Source organism: Chelonoidis abingdonii, chromosome 7, assembly GCF_003597395.2.
Source record: "Chelonoidis abingdonii isolate Lonesome George chromosome 7, CheloAbing_2.0, whole genome shotgun sequence".
NCBI classification, from domain to species: domain Eukaryota; kingdom Metazoa; phylum Chordata; order Testudines; family Testudinidae; genus Chelonoidis; species Chelonoidis abingdonii.
Window position 1 is genome coordinate 90,848,431 of NC_133775.1, and position 26,720 is coordinate 90,875,150.

General features: G+C 47.6%; 1 protein-coding gene across 4 annotated transcripts in view; it reads left to right on the forward strand.

The window, feature by feature from the left end:
• The window catches only part of ERGIC1 (endoplasmic reticulum-golgi intermediate compartment 1), a 99,203-nt gene that overhangs the window by 22,535 nt on the left and 49,948 nt on the right, over window positions 1-26,720 (forward strand). For 3 of the 4 annotated variants that reach the window (XM_075068105.1, XM_075068108.1, XM_075068107.1), the window contains exons 1-3: window positions 8,982-9,095; window positions 9,535-9,596; window positions 19,818-19,890. In XM_075068105.1, the coding sequence (XP_074924206.1) occupies window positions 9,019-9,095; window positions 9,535-9,596; window positions 19,818-19,890 (212 nt within the window). In that variant the 5' untranslated portion in view covers window positions 8,982-9,018. Of the gene's footprint in view, window positions 1-8,981; window positions 9,096-9,534; window positions 9,597-19,817; window positions 19,891-26,720 lie in introns of those variants that run through there. The other variant, XM_075068106.1, reaches the window with a different exon arrangement.

The following is a 26,720-nucleotide window of genomic DNA, read 5'->3' on the forward strand; positions in this document are numbered from 1 at the left end:
TGCAGGGGGCTCCCTGCACGGCCACAGGGTCTGTGACACCTGATTCCTGCAGGTGCAAGGTGAGGTTCCTGGCTTGGCAGAGCAGAGACCCCTGGCCGGGACTGTGAGAAGAAGGATGCGCCTCCTGCTGCATGGGAGGCTACTCCACTGCTGAAATGGCCCTTTCCTGGGGATGGCCACGGAGCTCCCAGCTGCTGAGCCAGTGACCAGGGCTGCAGATGGGGCCAGTGATGTTGTCACGGGGCCAGTGAAGCTGGATCCCTGTAGGCTCTATAGCGCCTGCCAACTGTTACCAGTAGATTTTTTTTCATCTATCTCAGTGTGTCACGTGAAATCAATCTTTACCAAACACTAGTTATTTAAATTAAATCTATATTGCAAAACCAGGGATTGTGATGGAAGGGACATAGCTCGCTACCTGGGATGAGTGGGTAGCTCTCTGCCAGCACCAGGCCTCAAGAACACAGCATGCATGGCGGAATACAAACACCTACAGTGTTGTTCTGCACTGTCAGTACAACAGTGTGCAGGCTAATGAAAATGTAGGGGCAGTCTGAATTTGATACTGAAATATCCTAACCTGGGGAATATTGTAATGCTTGTATTATCCATTTTCATATCTTAATTCAATAAAATCCTGTTTTTGAACTCTACTTCAGTTTCCAGCCCGTCTTGGTCAACAAAATGTTTAGCTCAAATATTATTTGAAAGCAGATTTTGACTGTAAAATCTGTGATACTAGAAAGTTAAGAGTTAATTGCTAAAGAAATTCACAGATTGATTCAGCAAATGTCACCTTTTTCGTGTTTATAGACTGATCCCAAGGTTACTGATTATTCTAAATTGTTATTTTTCACTCTGTGCTAGTGTGGGCTTTGAGAGTGACAAGAGACACTAGGAATTAGTGACCTGCTTAACTATGAATATAGCTGCTGCATACAGTCGTACTTTTTTCTCTGTCCTATGCCCAAACTCGTGCCCAAAATTGTCTGATCATTTTCACCCAGAGGATCGTTAACACACACATTAGGTGATGTCTAGGGATTATTAATATTTAACTAATTAACAGGGACACTCTGACTTAAAAATCCTTACAAATATCACCTTTGTTTATTAAAATGGAAAGACTTCACAAATCTATTATTCGACTGTGCATTTGCATTCCCTTCATTTCACCCAATTAAAAGAGACTAGTCCGTTTTACTTTCAGGTACTCCAGCACTAGCATGGTGGTATGGTGCTTGGGTTGCAGTTGTTGTGGGGGACTGTATGTTGTTTAAACTTTCTGTAAAAGAAGAATAAAATAAACATTTTTCATGGTGTGAAGTTTTGTAAAAAGCTTGTCTTAATGCAGCCTATATTTCAGGCTAAACTTGACCTGAGCCTGTTCTTCTAAATCGAGGATGGATTCATTTCTGGATGAGAAGTAATGGTACTTACTGAAAAGTAATACTATCGCCAGGAGCTTGTTACTGCAGAAGGTGGCGACTCCATGGTTCTTTCACCATCCATATTCTTATGTTCTTATAGGCATGGAATTCAGGTGGCTTGGTTTATGACAATTTCACTGATCGACCATAGATACATCAGCCCCAGTGTAATCAATTTTTTTTTAATTTCAGTGACATCAGATACATAATTTGTCCCAATGAAATGGACAACCACTCTTAGCATGGGGAATAGGGGAAGAACAATACTTTGCCCTGACCACATTTCCTAGTTATCTTCCTTTCTCAGTACATGTTGTGCTAATTCAAGACCAGCCACTCTGGGCCCAGTGTCTATCAAAAAGCAGGTGGATGGGGAAGAGGAAGCTGATCTTTAACATACAATTCTGCTTTGGAAAAATACACTTCACTTATAGTGGGGAAAAGAAACAGCTCAGCCCACTGTAAGCATTAAAGTCAAATCTGAATCATATGAAATGTGGTGGCATGGTGGGGGAAGGGAATCATCTCTTTGCAAATCTCATCATTTATGTCTTTGATGGTATTTGCTGGTGTGTGAATTCTATTCTGCAACTGGGTTGTGTGTGTTGCGGTTTCGCTTGGCTACTGAGATAATTTTGTGAGATATAAAATGCAGCCCTATAAACAAAAAGTAGAACATCTCTTCCACCCCCCAAAATTCAGTAAACAAGCATAGATGTGTTTGTACATCTTCCTCCTCCCCCAACCTCAGTTTTGTCTGTGGTCTTGCTGAGAGTAGGTGGTTAAGGAATTTGATGTCTCTCTGTAGTGACTCACCAGAATGATTCACTAGTGCGTGGAAACAGACCGACCCCGAGAGTCACTTAATTACTCTGAAATGCTGGGTTGGGTGGCATGCTTAGCATCGCTTGCCCTTTCTGGTCTGGAGGCTGCTATTCTGTTCTCCCCATGTGCATTCCTTTATGGTGGGGCCCATAGTGCTCCTCCAGGTCCAATGAGGGGATCTGCAAACCTCACTGTTCCTGCATGCGTTGACAGGAACAGCTCTTTTATACTAGGTAGTGAGGGTATGTCTACCCTGAGTTTTTAAACATGTGGCTGCAAGTCTTAGAACCCCCGGGTCTACACACTCAGGCTTGCAGGGCTCACGCTACGGTGCTAAAAACAGCTGTGTAGACATTTGACCTTGGGCTACAGCATTCACTCTGAAGCCTGCGGTAGGGATGGGGTTCAGATCACAAGCACAAAGTCTGCACAGGTGTTTTTAGTGCAAAAGCACAACCCCAAATCAACAGACTCAAGCTCCGTGACTCACTTGCACTGGTTTTAAAATAGTGAAGCTTTACTCAAAGATACTCTTCTAGATGTAGGGAGGAGAACATCTTGATTCCTGTCAAATAAATTCCTCCAGATGCCAAGAGTCCCCTTTGCTGCAGTGCTGCTAATACTTACCCACCAGGCAGCTTGATTTCTTTTCCTTTCTTGACACTTCTTACTCTCTTAGGTGTGCACTTCTTTTTTTGTGTACGAAGATCACTATATCTTAAAGGGGTGTTATTGCAGAATTTCATGTCACTCTTACAAAAGCTGTAAGGTGTACCACTGAGGTGTTTACGTGCCACATATCGATGGTGTGGCCTTTGAATTTATTTAAAATGCTTTGGGATCCTTTGGATTGGCAGCTGCTGTGCAAGTGTCAGGTCAGTAATATACACTCCTCCCACCCCAAAAAGCCCCGTACAGTTCTCTGTACAGTGGGGTAAAGTGCTTCATGCCAACTAATGTGGCAGACTCCAAATCATCTGAGTTTGAATCCTGCACAGCCTGCAATGGACTCGCCTTCTGGTTGATGGGCACAGTTGATGTCCGTTCTCTCTGTAGGAGAGTCACATCCCAGATAGGTGCTCAGTGTGTAAATCCTTCTCTTTTGAGAGCTCATGCATCTAGGGACATGTGATTAAAGCTACGTCTACTCAAACATTCGATACTTGTCACTTCAGACTCAGAGAAGGTGGCTGCCTTGAAAGAATGACTGAAAGGGTCTTTTTCAGTGACTGCTCTCTTGAGCACACACATTGCCTTAGGGTTCAGCGAAAGGAAGGCAGGAAAGAAGATGCAGTCAGAACTGGCACCAACTGCACTGACTGCCCCAGCGTGAGTTGCCTTCATGGCAGTGCTGGTTTCAGGGCCAGCACTCCTGATGCCAACAATGTTGTTATTAGAGCTGACAAAGGTAAGACTGAAAGAGAGCTGAGCAGAGCCCAAGCATGGATTCAGGCATAGGGAGATGTCATCCTGTAAAGAGAGGAGAAGCTTCGCTCCAAAGACAAGGCGTTGAAGTCTGCCGTTAGGGCAGGAATGATGCACAGTGAACTATTACAGACTTAGATGCAGACCATGCCAATTATGGGTCAGTGATATGCCCTCACAGAATTATTGAGATCCCCTGCAGAGACATAGTCTGTACCAGAGAGGTGCCGGGAACTGGAGCTGAAACATTATTCAACAACACCAGTGTTCAAAGAGTCATATTTTCTTCACTGCTGCTGGATTATGCCTTCCCTCTGGCATCGAGCAGGGATGCCTGTCTTCTGAGAGTGACCTGAGGGCTGGTAGCTGACATCCCTGTGGTATGGTTTCCACCATCAAAGAAGTGTGAGTGCGGCAACCCCAAAATCCCTGCACCTCCTAGGAGTCAGCGATAGCCTAGTGCAGTGGTTCTCAATCAGGGATAGTAGTACGCCTAAGGGTATGCAAAGGTCTTCCAGGGTGTGCATCAGCTCATCTAGATATTTGCTTAATTTTACAACAGGCTACATAAAACGCACTAGCGAAGTCAGTACAAACTAAAATTTCATACAGACAATGACTTGTTTATACTACTCTATATACAGTACACTGAAATGTAAGTACGATATTTATATTCCAGTTGATTTATTTTATAATTATATGGTAAAAATAAGAAAGTAAGCAATTTTCCCATAATAGTGTGCTGTGACACTTTTATATTTTTATGTCTGATTTTGTAAGCAAGTAGTTTTAAGTGAGGTGAAACGTGGGGGTATGGAAGACAAATCAGACTTCTGAAAGGAGTGGAGTAGTCTGGAAAGGTTGAGAGCCACTGGCCTAATGGACTTCCTGAGCAGGCAATCTGTGACCAATTGTAAATGGTCCTTGCACAGATCCATCACAGGACCAGTATTCTGTTATTGGGGATCCCCCATAATAGACTTGCTTGCTACTAAGGACAATGCCAAGTATTGCAACTTTTCCTCTAGAGGAGGCCTCCATCCAGGATTGTTGCCAGATGTAGATTGTAAGCCTAGTACAATGGGACCGTAGGTGCTATGGGAATAATTATTAATTATTTATACTTAGTGGTTGGCTTACAAACCTTTATGATCTAGAGCATAATGTCTTACAAATTTGTGAGCACTTGCACAGATAAGTTAGACTTACTTATACATCTCCAATCTCCTTTTTTTCCCCTCATCCCCACCCCAGTCCTGCTAGGCTCTTGGCCTCAATGACTTCTGTGTGGTCTTGAGTTCTGCTAGCGAACTGTGGTGTGTTTTCTCTCCAGATCCGTCCCTCTCGTGGTCCCTGCTGCCAGTGCTGCTTTCTGCCTTGACCGTTGCAGCATCCTGCTCCAACCCCTAAATGTAGTTGCCTAGTTCACCTACCTTTTCTGCTACTCAGGCTACATATCGGCGTTTGCCCCATGTGAAGTTTGAAGCTTGTACTACCTCCTTAAATTCTCCTTCCTGCCTACAATCCAAGTGCCTCTCACCACTCTTTTTGTGTCCTTCCTCCATGGTTTGTTATGGGACCCTTTCCTCTCCCCTTCTAAAAGCTTGCCAGTTCCACAAAGCATTCCTCTTATCAGATGCAATCCATTCACTTTGCTCTGTACTGCACTTTGCATATGGGTATGTCTGTACAGTATTTTGGAGTCCATGGGAGTGAGCCTCCCAGCCTGGGTCAACAGACTCAGGGTAGCAGGGCTCATGCTAGAGCTCTAAAAATAGCTGTTTAGACTTTGCTTTGAAGTTGCAGCTTGGGCTGGAGCTCGGGCTCTGAAGCCTGTCCCTCTCCCCAGCTTTCAAAGCCCAAGCTCCAGCCTGAACTGAAATGTCAAAGCACTGTCTACAGAGCTATTTTTAGAGCTCTAGCATGAGACCTACTAGGCTGAGTCTGTTGGCCTGGGCTCTGAGGCTTGCTTCCTTGAGCTCCAAAATGCTGTGTAGACATCATGTGTCTTCAGACTGTGAGCTCCTCAGGCTAGGGCTTGATTTTCTTGGTGCACTTTGTCTGTTGTGCTGTGCTTGGGTATTAAATGTTTGTAAAGTGCTTTGAAATTCTCACGTGACAGGTACTATAGAGGTACAAAGTGTTGTGATCAGAGAGGCTTGGGCTCTGAAGTCTGGATCTGGCTCCAAAGGCTCGCAGAGTTGAGGGATATTAAGATCCAGAGTTTTGGCTCAGTTCTGTCTCTAGTTATGATTTTATTAAATGGGAGAGGATGGGGAATGCAACTCAAGCAGCTTAGAAAATGGAGAGACTAGATTTCTTTTTCAGTAGGTGATTACAGCCAGCAAATAGATAAATGCACATGACAGGTCACAGATCAGTTTATGTTGGTGGTTTTTCCCACCAACTTTGACTCTGTCCCTCTTTAGAGATTTCCTGAATAAATAAATCTAAAAATATTTGGTTTTGGAGGGGAAGGGGACTGTAAAGAGGCCTTTAGGAGGTGGGTGCCATTTAGGTGACTAAAATGGGAGAGGGTGCTTTTTTGAAAGCAGCTTTTCGCGTATTCAAATACCTATATATTCTGCATTTATTTTTATCCTGCGATGGGTCATAACTTTAAAACTAGTGAACATTTCTCACTCTAAAAACACGCTTCCTTTTATAGTGTACACATGGCGGTGGTTTTACTACATTCAGCATAGAACTATTTCCTATTTTCCAGTTGTTCAGTAACACTCCAAAGCCCTTGCTGCACCTCTCACTCCGTTGACTTTCTCGCCTTGGCAATCCGTTATTGTGATTTCAGTGAGACGACGCCAGTGTTGAGCGTTTAATGGGTCGTGAGCAGGAAGTTCAGCTATTTCCTCCTCCTGTGAGACCATGATGTCATCAGCTGTTCTGGGTCACTTTATCATCTGCTGCTGCTGTTGCTTTGGTGCATGTGGAAAGAATGTAAACAGCACTTTCCAGACGTTCTCAGGGTGGCTGCAGACCCATAAATGGGCTGTTTAGTTCAGGAGCATTAGTAATGTGTTTAGGGGGTGGCAGTGATTAGAGTAATAAAAATGTATAGTTCTATAAGCATGCAGCACAGCATGTGCTGTTAGTTACATCACATATGAGCAAAAGCTGGCAAGGGGGGGCGGTTCCCGCTGTGTATGTATGTGGCCTCATTGGTGCAGTATCTGAGCATCTCATAGACACTAATGAGTTTAGCCTCCTAGCACGCCAGGGAGGATTTCACAGGTGGGTAACTGGGACAGTGGATGATTAAGTGATTTGTTTTGTGGCTTAGTCAGGCATTGAACCCAGATACGTGATGTTCCTAGGGCCTTAACCATAAGATTATTTTTTTTATTATACTTTCCTGTTTCTCCTCCCTCTCTCCCTCCCAAACCATCACCCCCAACTTTGAACCCCGGATAAAATTTAACAATAGAAAAGTCTTCTAGTAGGTCTGTGGCAGGCAGGTGTTGGTCTTTGTTAACCCATTCTGCCTCCAGGTGGTGACTAAGGAGCTTGTTATATTGATGTTCTAGGCAAACTAAATGATGAAAGAATCCCAAAAGGCATTCTAGTTGTTTTCGCAATCCTCCCCCCCCCCAAAATAGCAGATTTGGTGCTAGTGAAAGGTGCTGGATAGGTAATCTTGGAGCTGGTGGCCTCTCACCCATAATAGGCATAGCACAGATTGCAGCAGCAGAGTGAAGGTCTTCCACCCTGAGCTCTCAGTGCTCAACAAGAGATCCCCTCTAGGTGGGAGGCTAGTTAAGTGCTGCTGGTCCATAGATTGATTAAACTAGTCCAGATTGGGTAGATAAAATATAGCAAGGCCATGGCAGCTAATGGCTAGCGTGGGAGACTTTTTCTGGCTCTGCCAAGTTTGTCGTGTCACCTTGTGCAAGTCATTTAACTTCTCTGTACCACTGTGTCCCCCATCTGGAAAATGGGGATGATGATGCTTCCTTACCTCACAGGGTGCTGTGAAGTGCTTTGAGACCCTTAGATAAATACTGAGGTTGACTATAAACAAAATACTTTAACTAGTGTTTTAAAAGGAAGCTACCTATTGAATTTTAGAAAGTCAAAGAGAGGGTGGAAAAATGAATCTTAGCCTTGTATCTTCTCTGTGTGAAAATGCAGGTTATTATAGTGTCCAGTTTGGGATTGGAAAAGTCGTATCTATCTCGCTGCAGCTGGAAACAAGGACTTCAGGGTGAACCATCAAACCTCATGCACCACTAGGGAATTGAAAAACAAACAAACAAAAAAACCCCAAGGCTATTTTTGAGGGGAACCAGTCATTTCACGCTTCATGGTGTAGGGTTTTTTTAATGGACTAATTAATTTTTATTGAGTGTTGGAAAATCTGATGTCAGACTTGCATTGCAGCAGGGCATGGTGGAGCACAAGTTGATTGGAAATTATATAGCCATGATCGTAAGGCAGTGAAAGTTTAACTATGGGAGTTTAAAATAGCAAAGCTGAGCCATGTTGATATTAAAAGACATGACTGAATAGAAATAATGGTCTAATATTAAACTAGTTTTCTTTTCTTGGGGGAGGAAGCAAAATGCTTGGCTGGTTTCTCTCCCAATATTTGTTGTCCAAGTATAGGTTTCTTACCTCAATACCTTGACATTTTTTTTTTTTTAATTATTGCTGGGAGATAGGTGTTTGCAGCCCCCCCAAGCCCCCTAGCCCACAAGTTACAAGTTGCTTTGTGGATTATCTGGCAGTCATTTACGTTTGTCTCATCGTAGCACATACAACCTTTGTGTAACTCCACTGAAGTCAACTGGATGAATGTTGCCCCTTAAGTTTCCTGGCAAGTTTTTTCCAGGCTTCTTCCATGAATCTCTGCTGCCATGTCACGGTTCTTTGGTTTTAATGATTTCAGCTAGGGGAAGATCTAAATAACTGCTCCCCGTTCCGCCTGAACCCACCCAGGTTCCCATGTGAAAGGAGCTCTTCTGTCTTCAGTTTTAACAGACCTAATCTTTAATTAGGTTGCCTTTCTGCATTTTTCTTCCTAGTTCATAGGAGCTGATTGACTGAACAGCTTTGTTTGTTACAGCAGGATTAATTTAAAAGACACAATTGTTTCTGTAATTCAGGTTTGGAGCTTGGGATATGTTCCTTTTAGAAAATCTGTTCTGTGGATCCTGCTGTGAAAAACAGAAAAAGACTGGGCCCAGTAGGTTAATGTGCAGACTTTTAGTCTCCAGAGATCTGGATTCAAAACTTTATTTCCGTAAATGAAAATATATGTATGTATTCTTCTCCTAGTCCCTGGGTATGCTTGTCAGTACCTCCAAAATGACTACCCAGTCCTATGACACTAGCAGCCTGTCTGATATTCCATCCCTGTCCAAAATGGGTGCTGTTGGTGAGGACAGGGGAGCTTTGGGGGTGAGCATGTGTGTGGAGAGCCTGCCTGGTTTGTACTGGGTTCCTTGCATTCATGAGCCCATAGTTTGAATACAAAAAATTTGAAAAGGGAAAAGAATACTCTTTCTAATGACATCATTGATTATACAATGGTCTATAATTTATCCACCATAACCTGTTTCCCTCCAATGCTAGCTAACTAGCTAGAGTGCAGAGACCCATGACAGCAAGGCAAGGGAGGTAGAGGAGAGAGCTTGCAAAGGTAGAGCGAAAAAGTAATGAAGTTACATAACTGTACAAAAGGAAAAGGCTTTGTGGTTTTTTTCATGCCCTTCTGCAAAATGAAAAATGTTGTTGGAAACCTGAATGGAAAAATCCTGAGCATCATTGAACCCTGCAGGGACATGAAGTATATTGAAATATTCCACCTGTTTTATGGCTGTTGCTTTTCCTCTTTCAGGTTTGATATCTACAGGAAGGTGCCAAAAGACCTCACACAGCCAACCTACACAGGAGCTATTAGTAAGTACCAGCTCTCATTGCCGCCTGTGCATACTCCAGTCTAAAATTAGTATTTCTTCTGGCCTCCCTCTAAAAGGTATGATTTTTTTAAAGGGATATTAAACACATGAGAAAAGACATCTTCTGTAGCTGAGGCAGCTTGCTGTGACCAGTCTATGCTCTTGTACGGAGGAGCTGAACAGCCCCTGAAGGCAATTTGTTTTAGAACTATATGGACGGAAAATGTCAGAAAGGGAGCTGTTAAAATTTTGCAGGCTCTGAATTACAAACAATTAACTCTGACACAGGCTGAAGTAGGTAGGGAGCTGCTAGCTCCCTCCCTTGATGGGTGTGTGCCTGCTCCAAACAGACTTCGCAATTCTTGTCCCTCCTCCTGCCCTGCCTCTTGCCTCAACAGCTTACCCCCTGCTCACTTCTCTTCTCCCCACCCCCCTGTCACTTATTCTCCACCCTCACTCCCAGCGCTCCCAGGACTTACCAGCTGCCTGCAGAGCCAGCCTAGGAGGAGCTGACGTGGAGCCTGCCCACCTGCCCAATCAGGGCACAGCGGGGGGTTGGTCCCCAGAGCAAGGGGCTGGGGCAGGGAGGGATCAGTCCCTGTAGCAAAGGGCGAGGGCTGGGGCAGTCGAGGCAGAAGGGGGGCGTGGAGAAGTTCCTCCCCCACCGGCAACGGCACCTACCTCTTGGAAACTGGTCTGGAAGCCAGCCACTGCTCTCTGTCAGGTGTCAGCAGCTGAGCAGAGAGCACCTCCTCCATGTGGCTCCAGCTGCTGCTCTTCCTACCCCTGAGTGATGGAGACCGGTTACTGTGGCCAACAGTCATCTGTGCTGACTGGATGCCTCTAGGAACACCTGGCAACCCTAGCTTTGGACTCAGCTATTTTTAAATAATTTTGTATAGTCTGGAGACTTTGCCGCTTCTGGATCATTAATTAATTGACCCCTTTTCTGGATCATCAGTGAATATGTTGAGCAGCACAGGTTCCAGTACAGACACCTCTCTCCATTGTGAAAACTGATCATTTATTTCTACCCTTTCTTTCCTATGTTTTAACCAGTTACTGATCCGGGAGAGGATCAGTTATCCTATCTGACTACTTAACTTCCTTAAGAGCCTTGGATGAGGGACCTTGTCATAGGCTTTCTGAAAATCCGGGTACACCATATCGACTGGATCAGCCTTATCCACACGCTTGTTGACTCTCTCAAAGAGCTCTAATAGATTGGTGATGCATGATTTCCCTTTACAAAAGCCATATTGACTCTTCCCAACAAATCATATTTACTTATGTATCTGAAAATTCTGTTCTTTACTATAGTTTCTACCAATTTGCCCCCTACAATGTGGGACAATACTGCACATTTGTCACCTGAAAAGAACAGCTCTCATATGGGAATCTTCCTGCACATCCTCTGCAGTGAAGATCAGTACAAAAAACTCATTTAGCTTCTCTGCAATGGCCTAGTCTTCCTTGAGTGCTCTTTTAACACCTTGGTTGTCTAGTGGTCCCACTGCCGGTTTGGCAGGCTTCCTGTTTCTGATATACTTTCAAAAAAAAACCCGAAAACCTTATTACTAGATTTTGCATCTTAAACAAGTTGCTTCTCAAATTCCTTCTTGGCCTATCTTATTGCACTTTTACATTTTATCTGCCAGAGTTTGTGTATCTAGGATTTGACTTCCAAATTTTAAAGGATGCTTTTTTGCCTCTAATGGCCTTCGTTACTCTGCTGTTTAGCCAGAGTGGGACTCTTTTGGTCCTTTTATTGTCTTTTCTGATTTGAGGTACTGAGGTGACATTTACCCAATCAATACGAGGCCGTTGAAATCACCCATTATTGTTGTGCTTTATGCTTTTGTAGCCTCTTTAACATTCCTTAGCATTTCACAATCACTGTTATCAGTCAGGAGAGAGCTGGGGTGGTGGGCTGGCAATAAAGATGGGATTCCTCTGGGATCAGAGATGGGGCTGTCGAGGTGAAGAGAGCCCGATAGGACTTATTTTCTGCAATTTTTTTGTTTATTTTTCACTTTGCCTATAACTAGGATCCTACAAATTCACATCCATGAAAAATGTCATGGACCGTGAAATCTGGCCTCCCCCCATGAAATCTGGCAGCAGCAGAGAAGTAAGGGTGACAATACTGCAATCCCCCTACAATAACTTTTCCACACCCCCGTGCAACTCCCTTTTGGGTCAGGACTCCCAATTTGACAAACGCTGATCTTCCTCCTTGAAATCTGGTCTCTTGTGTGCTTTTATGCTATACTGTACAGATTTCACAGGGGAGACCAGCGTTTTTCAGGTTGGGATCCTCACCAAAAAGGGAGTTGCAGGGGGGTGACAAAGTTATTTTAGGGGGATTGCAGTATTGCCACCCTTACATTTCTGCTGCTGCCTTCAGATCTGGGTGGCCAGAGAGAGTGGTGGCTGCTGACCAAGGGCCCAGCTCTGAAGGCAGCAGCGCAGAAGTAAGGATGGCAATACCATACCATGCCATCCTTACTTCTGCGCTGCGGCTGATGACGGCTCTGCCTTCAGAGCTGGGCTCCCAGCCAGCAGCTGTGGCTCTCCAGCCACTCAGCTCTGATGTCAGCACTGCCTCCAGAAGCACAGAAGTAAGGGTAGCAGTACTGCAATCTCCCCAGTCTCCCCTATAATAACCTTGGCCACCCACTGCTTTTGGGTCAGGATCTCTACAATTACAACACCATGTAATTTCAGATCTAAATACCTGAAATCATGAAATATACAATTTTAAAAATCCTATGACCATGAAATTGACCAAAATGGACCATGAATTTGGTAGGGCCCTACCTATAACAATCCACTCCCCACCCCATGTATCTGTGCATAGTTTTTGACTGATGTAAATTTCTTGCCTTGGGCTTTTCTTCTTCCTTCCTCCTTTTCAGATTGACTGAGTAATGTAATTTCACACCATCATTATCACTGAGTGCTCTGCATAGAGTAGTAAATACAGATCTAGCTGATCCTGCCAAATTTGTAATTAGATGCCTAATGCAGCTTTCCTGTTCCGTTTCACACTGACTCCCTTTGATCACGTAGTTGTGCCCCATTCACTCACCCTCTGAGATTGGGTTAGTGGCTCTGTATTCATTGCTGACGCAAGTGATGTCATATCCCTCGGTGGCGACAGGCGCTGAATAGAACTGAGTCAGTAATAGTGAATCAGAAGAATGTGAAGCGAAGGGCTGTGTGAGCTGGGGAGACTCCTGACCAAAGACGGGATGAGACATTTTACCAAATATTTGGTGCCACTGAACCATTTTTCTTCAGAGGCTCCATGCCTCTCTGGCTCTCCCAAACATCTGAATTCCTCCAGCATTGACCCTGCCCTCCTATAGTCATGGTGCAGCTGCTAAGATTATTCCGAATGTGCCAGCACAGTAGTTTGTATAGACACCCCCTCTCCCCAACAAGCACAGCCGTAAGGTCTACATGAACCTGTTGATAAGTTTGGAGGCCCCTAAGATCTGTTGTTAGGAGGGGACTCTTAGTATGTCGAGGCCCCAAAACTTACCTTCCATTTGGGAAATGACAGTCTCACACTTCATCTTGATTCCATTTGGAAGCTTGTCCCGTAGTGCACTTATCTCTGTGTCACCTGAAAAGGAGCTTTTAAAAAACTCTGTTAGAGCTGGGATAGTGTGCCCCTCTCTGATCTGTGACATTTGATTAGTGCAGTAAGTTTGTCATGGAAAACTTTGGAGGCTGGGAATCTTACTAAAATGATCAACTAACTCATTTCTCCTTGTACCTGGCTTATCAAGCCTCCCTTTCACTTGATAGTTTCCTCTCTAACCACTTCACATCTCCGGCCTGCCATCCTCCTGGTGTGGAAGGGATTGGAAAACGTATAGCAATCAGGTGGTCAACATGCAAAGCCAGCTGGCACCTCTGTGTGTGGCGATCTCTGTATACAGCCTTCTCAATGGGTTGCCTGTCTGACTCAGCCTGTGACTCTCTTGATTGTAAAACCAGCTTTGCAGGCTTTTAATGGAATTCAGGAGTGAGACAAGTCAACTGCCCTACCTAGGGTATAATGTACCAGTTTGCAGCCTGTCAGGACAGCAGGATTTTGTGATATATATTTTATGGGATTTGGGTTGTAATAATCTTATTTAGGGGATTGTGTGTGTGCTGGATGATTAATTCCCCATAAAGAATTTTTACAGGGGACTAGAATAAATGAAAGGACTATGGTACTAGAATAGATTAAATGACTATGGTTGCATCTCTGAACATCCAACTTGCTTGAAGTTCTAAAACAGTTTGTAGCAGCTGATTGCTTACACTCCTGCACGTCCCATGTAATTGCTGCCTAGGCACTGGTCCAGCGTTGCCTCTGGAAGGGAACTTACATGGTGCTGAAGCTTTCTGGAATAGAAACATGTTTGTCAGCCAGACTCCCACAGTCACTTTTGAGTTGTAAAATGCTGCTTCTCACTATGGCAGCTTACTGGAAGGTTTGGTGTCTCAGTGCTGCCTGCACTAGGGAATGTTGAGCTGATCAGGTTCTGGGAGACAGAAGCATGCAACATGGAAAGTGCTGAAGTCCATCCCTGTCTTGATGGGAGTGTGGTAGCCCATCTTGATACGATGGGCAGGGGCACATTAAAACACAGGGGATGTTCAGGAGCCAGCTGATGGGTTTCTTTGGTGTCTGTCTACCTTTTGATTATTCTGTGTGGACCAGGCACTTCTGGCAGTGGTATAGAGGGAGGGTTTGACAACCTCCTCAGATATCTCCTTCCTCAAGCAGTCCATGAACAGTAAGCGGCTGCTGCTGTACTGCCCTGCAACTTGCCTGTGCTTGCACTGAAGTACTTTACAACATTCCCACTGATGAAAACAACCACAGTGCTGCTGTTGGTGAAGCCTCCCTGAGTCCCACTGAGGAGAAGCGAGCACCCAGAGTCCATGAGTTTCCAATGACAGCTGATGTGGCTGTAGATCCCTGAAGAGTACCAGTGTCATATGCTTAGCCATCACTAATTCAGCAGAGTCACAAGTGGAAAGCTGCTGCTGAGAGGCTGCTCTACCTGCTCTGAATTGGGGTGACCTTGAAGTTGGAGCTGAAGTGCAGTGAGGACCTGCTGATTACAATTAAGAGGGAGGAAGAAACGTTTAAAGCACCACCTCAGATACTGGGGCAGAGGTGGACAGGTTTGTTTGGGGTCTATAGTGCCAAAGCACTGGTTGCTCTCGCAGTGTTAGCCAAAGAGCTCTCATTCATTCAAATATTCCCTTCCAGAAACAAATAAGACAGTTGTTTCTCCTTCTCATCCATTTCCTTCTTTAAATAGAACCAGCTGCTCTGTGACATATGTTAGAAATCTCTTGAGTAGCAGTAGGATGTAGCATTGAACAGCAGTCCCCTGATTCATGCAGAGTGTCAATGCTTACTATATCCCTGCTGTCTCATAAATAAGAGAAAGGTCCTTGACACTGACTGGGAATCACACCCGTGCTCCTGCAGGGCAGTGCCAGTCACTAACCGCTAGAAACCCAATATTGGGGTGCGGTAGAATCTGACACACAGCTTTGCAATCACAGGGGATTTAATGGGTACGGCATACAACAGAGGTGTCTGAGATTCACAATGCAATCATTTCTACCGCAGGTAAAAACAAACATTAATATAAATCTAAACTTCATTAGTACTGGAGGAACTAGAGCAGTCCACTAAGATATGGTGAGATGAGGGCTGGAAAAACCTAAACACCCACTGCCTCCTTTATCAGTGCATAGAGTTTCTGGAGATGATTTGTATATAGTAGTTTCAGGCCCTCATATTGTTCTCAATTAAAATCTCCTTCATTGAATAGTCTTTTTACTTTCTATCCTCTAAACCAGTGAACAGTACATGTGCCACTCCATTAAGTCCCTGTGTTGGCATTAAGTGTCTCCCTCCCTCTGTTGCAGTGTCTGTTGTGCTAGTGAACAGTCATTTCAGCAGACCTAAGTATCACTGTGACAAACTGGCCATATTTGGGTATGTTGACTGCAGCAGCACATGCCTGGGCAGTCTGACAGCTGGTATTTGGATGGGCATGAGCTGCCTGACATCGTCATGGGGTCTGCAGGTTCAGACAGCAACTCTGCCAATCCTATGATTTAGCAGTCGGTGTGGATGCATAGCTTACATGTACGTGTTGTACACACTGGGTAATGTTCTACAGCAGTACTGTGTGGAGGCTAGAGTTTTAGTACACATCATGAAATATCACTTATGACTTGCATGGCAGCTGTGACTTGGCCCCTCCTTGCACTTCCTAGCGGTTTATATAATTGGACATATACCTGCAGTTGGTGTATGCCATAATACAGACATGTATCTATGTTCTCAATCTGCATTCGTTAATTAAACATTAATCTGCTTTTGCTTTGAACGTCATCATTCTTTTAAAAAAAGGGGATGGAAAAAAGGGACTGGGGTGCATAGGTGGAGGTGCTTGTTGCATGTGATACATATAGAAGAGTTAACTTGAAAAAGACAGTGCTGAAAAGTTGCTTAGCAAGCATCCTGTCCTCCAGGTTAGAGCTGCTCAGGAATTTTTTTGACAGCTTTTTAGCTGAAAAATGACAATTTGTGTAAACCCAAACTTCTCATGAAGAAAGGATTAGTTTCAACTAATTCCTTGACTGAAAGCTTTTGGAAAAAAGTTAGGAAATAATCAAAAAATGTCTGTTTTGACATTTTCTAAATGAAAGATTAGTTTTCTGTTTTGAAACCAGTTTTGTTTTAAAAATTAAGCGAAGTAGAGTAAAAGAATAACCAAAACCTAAACATTTGGACCCAAACCAATTTTATTTTGCATTTTTGGTTTGTGAACGTTTGAGACTTTGACTCTTCATCTCAATTGAATATGGAAATTAAAAAAAAACAACTAAAACTTTTAGGGGAAAACAGTTTCTCACTCAGCTCTACTTAAGTTTTCTAGTCAGCCAATAGCAGTATGTTTCAATGCTAGTATTGCTTTTAAACTTTAATATATCTGGAGTTTTGTAGGCAGAGTTCTATGCAGGTCTTTGGAGTGGAGCCCGGAACTAGAGCGTGAACCAGTAGGTTTTCTCCTGGATCTAGAGCGGAGCTGGAACGGAGCAATTCAAAAATTTGATTGCTCCAAATCCCTGGTTCTGTGACAACAGGTCAGAGCTGGTTCTTGACAGCTCTGGGGGAACACTGCAGTATGCATGCTCCCGCAATTGAATTAACTACTGTAATAAAGCAGCTAGCTTCTTAATCTGCCTCTAAACTTTTAACTACTATTCCAAGCATAACAAATGTGTGATCTAGGGAATTGCACATTGATGTAGAGGCAGATAAAGGATTCCCTTGTTAAATAACTGACTGAAGTAAATTGTGCAGGCCTTAATTATGGGAGTATTCTGTGTGCTTCGTATTCTGCAAGTATGGAGGAACTTATGTTCTATGCCTGTAAGGCTTCCATTATAAATTAGACAGACAATACAGTTCAGGTAAACAAAGTGTTCAGAGGAAGGTCCCATTTCCAAACAGCATGCATGTGTGTAATTATATAGTAGCCCAAATGTTCAGAAGTGACTTAGTGATTTTTGGGTGCGCAACTTCAGCCGTGTGATTTTTCAGGAAGTGCTGAGCACTTGTCCTCTAAAAATCAGGCCCCTGCAAGGTAGCTCAGGCTGGGCACCCAGACTCACTAATTATGTTTAAAAACTTAGGCCAGTACAATTTACCTCTGCTTTATTTGTTTAGTGCTACAAATCTTCAGTGGAGGAGCAGGTTTGAAGGGAAGATTTGCGAGAGGACAGATGTTTTGGGTATCTGGAAGGGGGAAGGTAAAGTGTTCCAAAGATAATGGCACAGAAGAAGGTGTGAAAGTGGAAGTGAAAGATACTTACAAAAGGAGTGTTGCAGAGAGCAGGTTAGGGTTCAAGTAAGAGGGAATGAGAGCAGAGAAAGAACCAGGCAGGGTGTTGTGGAGGAGCTTTATAGGAAGACAAGAGTCTTGAATGGGATGTGGAAGAGAAGGGGAAGCCTGTGAAGGGAATTGAGGAAGACAGTCATGTAAGTAGCGGGTGGCAGGTGATTTTACCAGTCTATCATTGTGATTTCAGTGCAAAGGGTTTATTTGTTTAAAATTCTGACTGATGTGCTGTGTGCAGTATGTGCAATAGAGACTTCCTGTGTGTACTGCCAAGGACTTGGGGCCCTATCACTGACCTGACCTCCCTGCTGTTTGGTTGCTTATGAATAAGAAGCATCCTGACCAACCAGTTTGTGCTGGTTCAGTTAGGTATGAACAAAGGTCTCCCAGTACTTCTCCTAGGAATTTCCCTTGGTGCTCTAGGTAAAAGCTTCCCCTCCTAACACCCATTGTTGTGCACCAGGCTAGAGGCTTCCTGGGGTAGCAGTGAAATGTTGAATTCTTCTCCCTGCCAAAGGCACAGAGATGGAAGGAACTGTGTGCACGCATCCGTGAAGGTTTCCCTTAAAGTCTCTCCTCCCTTTCCCATCTTCCTACTATTCTCAGGCTTAGTTTTCCTTTCCTCTTTCTTTTTCCTGTTTAAAGAATGACCCATTTAATGGCTTTTGGCGTCTCTGTTAATCCTTCCGCCTGCTAGAGAGTGAGCGAGCTCTGAGATGACACAACTGAGGAAGGGGGAAGCAAGGCAGGAATTTGCCTTTCCACAGAGTTGTAGGGCTGATGGATTGGAAGGATGAGGCACAAAGCTTTGAGACATCTGGACTCCGTCTTGGTATTTTGCCTCAACTATCTCCTTTTTCCTCTCCTTGGCTCCAAACTTCACCTCAGTCTTGAACAGCAATGGTGGCTACAGCCCCTTCCCTCGTCAGATAACCATTCTGGGAGTCTCCTGAGGGAATGGAAATGAAATTGAGGCTGTATCAGCCAAGTGGAATAAAGTTGAGGGGAACAGTCACCCTACATGGTTCTCAGTCCTCTGTACTCAGTGGTTGTGTTTTTGGGGTGAGGTGGTCATTACCATGGAATGCTCAGTCACTGAGACGCTGGTAGGACTGATGGGTGGGATCCTACTCCATGGAGTGTTACTCCCAGGGACTGAGGTAGTGTGAGCTGGGGTCATAATGCTCTCATTGTTCCTCTGTGATTACATGCCATTTCCTGAACTACTCCTTTGTGGTGATTCACTCTGGAGCCGGAATGTGGAGAATGTTTGTTTGTTTAATACAAATGTAAATCCCAGCCAGGTCCGGACCGTGGTTGCCGCATCACTGTGTCCCCTTTCCACTTCCCTACTACTCTCCAAGCACTTACAGGCTCGCTTACCCTCCTGAGTCTCTTTTTTCCTCCCATTCCCCCCACCCCTCCATCCCCCACTCCTCCCCACTGTGAGTTAGTGGCTCTGTAACTATCACATGAGGCTGACTGCTTGCACAGTGTGCTGAGCAGTGTCCTGGTAAGGAACAGTTAATAATACACAAGCTACAGAGGGAGGGTTGCTTCTTTTGGCTCCCCATGAGATATCTTCTGAACTGAATACATGCTAGGTTAGGAGAGAAAATATACACCACTGGCCTGTTGAGAGATCTGCTGTCAGAGTCACTGTAGGCCTCTTGTTCTCTGGATTACTGGGAATCTTCCGTCATTGTAGAGTTGATGCACTGGGTGGTGTAGGGGTTTAGCTCATCTAATCTGTTATCTCCATCTCCCACAGTCTCAGACCATTGACTCATCGGATCTGTGAACCTGCCTTTGACAGTGACTTGATAGTGCTATAATAGTGTGGGGAACCCCATGCGGGAGATTCTCTTGCCCTTCTGTCATTGGCAAGTGCTTTGAAGAAGGCATGTAATGGAGCAGTCTTTCCAGAGGGAGGGTTGGCTGCCAGTAGTGGGGGCTGTAGGATGAAGAAAATGGGAGTCAAAGGTGGGGTGGAGGGTGGATATTACATCTAGGGCTGGAAGTTGCCCTCAGAATAGAGGCACTGATCAGGAATCTTCATTCTGATTCAGAGCTGAGATTCCAGACCATGCTTCCTACTGATGCCATCATATTCTGCCGACATAGCCTGAATTGATGCTCCTGAACAGGGTGGTAGCTCCCACCTATGCCTAAGGGGCAGAGTAATAGGGGATGGGGGAACCAGTGGCAAACTGGTGCGTGTATGAAAATCAAAATCTTGTGACGGTTTTTTAAACTAACCTTCCCCCAACACCTATCTCTTCCAGTTTCTGTCTGCTGCTGTCTCTTCATACTGTTTCTTTTCCTGTCTGAGCTCACCGGATTCATAGCCACTGAAATGTAAGTAAAAGCTATTGAAAGTTTGTTTTATAGGGTGTGTTTTTCAAGTGATTCTTCTTTGGGTAGTGTCCCGATGGGTGCTCTGCACCAGGTTGTGCACGTACCCAGGCACTCTTGATAGCAGATTTTCATTAGCAGTGTCCATCGGTCCATGCCTGCACCCTAGATGTCCTTGTGCTCCGGTATGAGGACATATAGGGTGGGGTGCACCCACCGCCACTCTAGCATCTTATCAATCACCTGTAACTTGAGGTGGAGTGTCGCTCTGTTCATTACCTAGCAATGCGGCTTGCAGCGCTTCTTGCTTATTTTTCCTTGTTCTCTAGTGTTTTCCTTTACTTACATTATTTTAATTATGTTTTCTGTTGTTTAGCACAGTTTGTACTTTTTTTGTGTGTGTGTGGGGGGGTCCTTTCCCTTCTTTCTTTGCCCCATCTGGGCCTTTGTTTTTGTTTTTTTCCCTCAGGCCTCGAACTGCTGCCTTGAGTATGGGTTATGGCTAAGATCCTGGGCTTCAAACCCTGCAGACCTGCCATGGACATTCAAGCTGCCTCCACTTACGTCCCCTCCAAATGTAAGAACTGCTCAGCATTTACGAGCAGATCTAAGAAATTGAAGGAGTACAAAACTCCTCTTGATGGAGTGCCCCCTGAGACCTGCGGGGTTTGAGTCACTCTCCTGTACATTGGATCCACTGACCACCTCTGCTCTGGTAGTAAGCAAAGACTCTGGGGGTCCTACGGTACCATCCACACCCTCAAATTAAAAGGATCCTATTCTCCGGAACGAGATAAGAGAAGGGGAAAGTCAGCCTTGATCTTGGCCTCTGGGGACTTTGTGTCCCAATGTGGGTACCACTGACGCTCCCATTCCCTCCAGCACTGATCCCATGGCACCAGCGGAGAAGCTGCATACTGACAAGCCACCTAAAGCAGCACTGACATTGGCACCAGGTTCAGTCCCTCCTAAACATAGGGACTCCTGAGCCTAGCCGAAATCGTCGTCATGTACCAATTGTACTTTGGTACCTTTTCCAGTGTTACACAAGACACTCCAGAAGTTCTTATCCAGAGTCCTCACTGCTGTCCAGCCTCCTATTCTGCGAGGACCTTTGAACCCTAGAAGAGCCTGAATCGCTGCTGCTGACTGGTACTGAGAGAGACTTTCTACCAGAGAGCCTACTTATCCTCTGTCTCTACAGCCTTCAATGGCAACATGTCCTCTGGTACCGACACAGCCTCCATGCAAGCTCTTTGAGGGTACTGAGAGAGCTTTCCAGCCAGTACTGGCACATCCTCTTCACCATGTAACCACCTGTGAAACCTCAATAGCAATGAAGGTTCAGGTCCCTCCCCCTGGCCCAGCACTAATTCGACCACTTGTATTGGCACCACTTGCCCCTCAGATGGACGTGGGGATGACACCTCATCTGACTGAGGCATCTATACAAAGTTCTTCTACTTTCTGGTCTCCCTTCCTTGAGGCTCACCATGAGGAGGAAATTCTCAGCAGGAGATACATCCAGAGACCCTTGCAATGACAACTCTGGGTTCTTCTTCGAGTGATTGCTCATATCCATTCCAGTAGGTGTACGCTCGTCGGAAGACTTTTACCCTAGCAACTCCAGCGGGCTGGCAGGTCGCCCCCTAGAGTGGCGCCACCATGGCGGCTAATATATACCCCTGCCGGCCCGTCCGCTCCTCAGTTCCTTCTTACCGCCGTGTCGGTCGTTGGACTGTGGAGCGCGGCATAGCTGTCCTCCACGTCCCTAGCTTCTCCTTGTTCGTCGTTTTTTCTAGTTCTAGTTATAGTAGTTATAGTTGTAAAGTATAGAATAGTTGTAGATAATAGTTCTTGTTGTATATAGTTAGCGGGCTTGGGTTCTAACCCTTCCCCGTGCCCGGCTGCCGGGCTCATGCCTGGTTCGCCAGGGTTCAACCGTGCTCAGCCTGCAAGAAGCTCGATGCCCACTAGCGATCCCACGACGCCTGCCTGAAGTGCCTTGGGGAATCGCACATCTCCGAAGAAGTGCCGGATTTGTAAGGCCTTCAGACCGAGAACCAAAAAGGAGCGGGATCAGCGCCTAAAGACTCTCCTGATGGAAGTGGCGCTTAACCCTTCCTCCTCGGCACCGAGTGCCGCCTCAGCTTTGGCACTGGACCACTCCATGCCCGTGAAAACGCCGCGGCACCGACCTTCTCCGGCACTGGGCCTGGGGAAAAGACCGTCAGCGTCCTCCACCGCTAAGCAGGCTCGGACGGAGCGCCCGGCACCGACTCCGGCTGCAGCGTCCGGGCCAGGGATTTCGTCAACTCCGGGCCCAGGAGGTCCGTCGAGTCCGGTCCCTCCCAGCTCCCCGCTAAGATCTGGGGTCGAGCTGGTGGTCCCCTCTACGCCCGAGACATTCTCCTCGGCCAGGGACCTCATTGCGTTGACAGAGCCTGCGCTGCCCCAACTCCCGGCACCGCCGGTGCGGGTTCTTCAATCACAGGGCAAGCCGATGACCATGCGAGCACCGTCCCTGGATTCCCCGGGTCGGCACCAATCACAGTCAAGATCCCGGCACCGCTCCCAGTCCCGAGAGAGGTCTCGCTCAAGACGCCGCTCGCAGTCCCGGCACCGCTCTCTGCGGTGGTACCGGTCGTACTCGCGGCGTAGGTCATCTTCACGCCGGTCCCGATACGCCCGGCACCGCTCCGGCTCCAGCCATCGTTACCGGCACCGCGACTTGAGGAGCCGTTCTCACCGTTGGCGATCCAGATTCAGGTCGACCTCCCGGCACCGGGCTGGTGGCAGGTCCCGTTCTCGATCGCGGCACCGCTATGGCTCACGGCACCGATCTCCGGCACCGAGGAGGTCTTCGCTGTCAGGAGTACGGGACCAGTACCACTAGCGTTCAGCGCCTCCGTGGCAGACATCAGTCTCTTCGCGAGCGGACAGCCCATACCTAGACGCTGACAGACCTGCTGCTCTGTTTTCCAAGACCCAGCAGGAGCATGGCCCTCAGCAGTAGGGGTTCTGGACCCCCTGGGCGTACCACCAGGCCCAGGGCCCTCAGCAAATCCCTCCGCGTTCGTCCGCCTCCGAACACAGGGCTCCGGAGGCCACCTCTTCACGTCCTCCTCCGTCCCCTAGAGAGGAGAGGTCATCTCAGCCTCAGGACCCTGAGCACCCACCAGAGCCCGGATGCAGTTCCAGACGGAGCAGCCGATGGATCCACTCCTGCCAGGTCTCTCCTCGTCTTCCTCCCGGATGAGGCAGTGCGGGGACGACATTCCACTCAGTCTCCCCTCCACTTGACCTCAGGGCGACACCAGGACCTCCTCAGGCGCGTAGCGCAGAACGCATGAATTTACAAGGCTGAGGAAGGTCTCCGAGGTTGAGGACCCAGTAGTAAGCATACTGTCGGCAGATGCGCCACTCGTGTCGCCCTTCCCTTCATTCGGACCATTCAAGCCAATGCCACGCCATCTGGCAGTCCCGGCTTCCCTCGTTCCCCCGCTGCTCGCGCGGCGTGGACGCAAATACATGGTCGCCCTCAAAGGGCTATGAATATTGTATGTTCACCCGCCCCGTTGTTTCCCTCGTCGTCCAGTCTGTGAACGAGAGTGGGAGCGCCATGGGTCAACAAGCCCCGGCCCCCAAGTCGTAAAGAAGCGAGGCGTATGGACCTGCTTGGCTGGGAGGTCTATTCTGCAGGTGCCTTGCAGCTGCGGGTGTCCACCAGCAAGCTCTTCTCAGCGCCGTTACACTATAACACCTGGGTGGCGGGGACAAATTTAAAGAGCTGCTCCCGCAGGACGCTCATCCAAGAGTTCTCTCCGCTCATTGATGACGAGGGAAGAAGGTTTCGCAAGAACCTTCCCTGCAGGCAGCTTTGGACACTGGCAGACTCGGCCGCCAGAACTCTGGCCTCCGGCGTTACCTACGATGTGCCCCATCTCTTGGCTACAGGTCTCTGGCCTTTCCTCCGGAACTCCAATACACCATCCAGGGACCTTCCGTTTGAGGGCCAGGGCCTGATTTTCGGACAAGACTGACCCTCGCTGCAAAGCCTTAAAGATAAGTAGGGTCATTATGCGTGCCTTGGGGATGCATCACGCCGGTCACCCAACGCAGGCCCTTTCAGGCCTCAACAACAGCACAGGCTTACCCGCAGCCCAGGCAAAGAACAGGGGACTTTCGCCGGGGGGGGCGGCGGCGGCAATAGAAATGGCCGGCGTAGGCAATCGGCATCAGGGAGGACAGAACCAAAGGTTCCTCAAGCCTTCCTCCGCCCGAAGCCCTCATTTTTGAAGGTGCGCCGAGGGCGCTGTATACCAGTTCCTCCTACGGATCCATCTCCTCCTTTCTCCAACCGTCTTTCGTTTCTTCCTCCAGCGGCTATGGTCCCAGCTTACTTCGGACCCGTTGGGTCCTCCGCACACGTTGCAGCTTGGATACCATCTACAGTTTGCTTCATTCCGCCCTCACCGCCCCCCCTCGTCCCTCTTCAGGGACCCTTCTCACGAGCACCACTCCTCCTACAGGAGGTGCGAACATGCTCCTCGACAAAGGGGCCATAGAGGAGGTTCCAGAGAGCGAAAAGGGCAAGGGTTACTATTCCCGCTATTTCTAATCCCAAGGCCAGGGAGGCCTCAGGCCTATCCTCGACCTGCGAGAGCTCAAACAAATACCTGGTGAAGTTGAAGTTCGTATGGTATCCTTGGGGACCATTCCCTTCCCTGGATCCCGGAGACTGGTACGCCGCCCTCGACATGCAGGACGCTTACTTCCATATAGCCATCTTCCCACCCCACCGGAGGTTCCTTCGGTTCGTTGTCAGCGGTCGTCACTATCAATTTACGGTCCTCCCGTTCGGCCTCTCTACGGCCCCGAGAGTGTTTACCAAGTGCATGGCTGTAGTCGTCGCCCACCTTTGCCGCAGTCGCGTGCATGTATTCCCCTACCTCGATGACTGGCTCATCCGGGGACCCTCAGAGGAGTGAGTCCTCGATCATGTCCGCAGGGTCAGGAGACTCTTCGTAAACTTGGGCTTGATGCTCAATGCCGAGAAGTCGACTCTAACCCCCTGCTCAGAGGATACAGTTTATTGGAGCCATTCTGGACTCCACTCTGGCCAGAGCCATTCTGCCTTTGTCGAGGTTCCAGGCTTTGACAACCATCATCCACAGGTTGCTAGCAGCACCGCTGAACTCAATCCGCACTTGCCTGACTCTCTTGGGCCACATGGCAGCCTGCACGTTCGTCACGGCGTACGCACAGCTCCGCCTCAGACCCCTCCAATCCTGGCTCATTGCTCAGCTCCATCCGGCCAGGCGTCCTTTGGATGCGATTTGTCACAATTCCTCAGGACGTCCTTCACTCCTTCCATTGGTGGATGGACCAGTCCGTGGTGTGTGCGGGGCTCCCATTCCATCCGCTCCAGCCCTCGGTGTCCCTAACTACGGACGCATCAGACTTGGGCTGGGGAGCTCATCTCGGAACTCTGCGGACCCAAGGCCGCTGGTCCCCTCCCGAGCTAGTCCTCCACATCAACGTGAGGGAATTGAGGGCTGTCCGCCTTGCTTGTCAAACATTCCATCAGCAGCTCCAGGGTCGCTGTGTTTCGGTTTTCACCGACAACACAACGACGGTGTACTATATAAACAAGCAGGGTGGCACGAGGTCTCCTCCTCTGTGTTGGGAGGCCATGAGGCTGTGGGACTTCTGCATAGCCCACTCCATTCACCTAGTTGCATCCTTTCTCCCGGGGGTTCGGAACACGCTGGCGGATCGTCTGAGCAGGTCCTTCCTCTCCCACGATTGGTCCCTTCGCCCGGACGTCGCTCTTGCACTCTTCCGGAGGTAGGGATGTCCCAGATGGACCTCTTCGCGTCCCGCAGGAACAGGAGATGCCCGGTGTTCTGCTCTTTTCAAGGTCTCAAACCGGGCTCGGTTGCAGACGCTTTTCGTATCCCATGGGCGACACACCTGTTCTACGCGTTCCCTCCATTTCCGTTAATCCACAAGGTCCTTCTGAAGGTGCGCAGGGACAGGGCCCGCTTGATCCTGATCACTCCGGCATGGCCCCGGCAGCATTGGTTCTCCATGTTGCTGGACCTGTCGGTAGCCGACCCTGTCCCCCTGCCGCTTCACCTGGACCTGATCATACAGGACCACGGTCGGCTCCGTCACCCGGACCTTCAGTCACTACACCTCACAGCGTGGCTCCTGAGTGGCTGACCAGGTCTGAAATGCATTGCTCTGCCCCGGTGAGGCAGGTGCTCCTGGGAAGTAGGAAGCCTTCTATGAGGGCGACGTACTCGGCCAAGTGGAAGCGTTTTACGTGCTGGTGCACGGAATGGCACTTCCCCCCCACCGAGGTTTCCATCCCTAACATCCTCAATTACCTTTGGTCCCTTAAGCAGCAAGGCCTGGCGGTGTCATCTCTCCGGGTTCATTTGGCAGCTGTCTCCACCTTCCACCCGGGTAGCGATGGCCGTTCAGTCTTCTCTCACCCGATGGTGACTAGGTTCCTTAAGGGTCTGGAGCGTCTTTACCCCCAGATTCACCCCCCCACCCCCTTCTGGGACCTAAACCTCGTTTTGTCCCGACTTATGTCCCCCCCGTTTGAGCTGTTGGCTACGTGTTCCCTCCTCTATCTCTCCTGGAAGATGGCATTCCTGGTAGCCATCACTTCGGCGAGACGGGTGTCGGAACTGCGGGCCCTCGTGGTAGAGCCCCCGTATACGGTGTTCCATCGGGACAAGGTGCAACTGAGACCGCACCCAGCCTTTCTCCCCAAGGTAGTCTCGGCTTTTCATGTAAACCAGGAGATTTTCCTACCC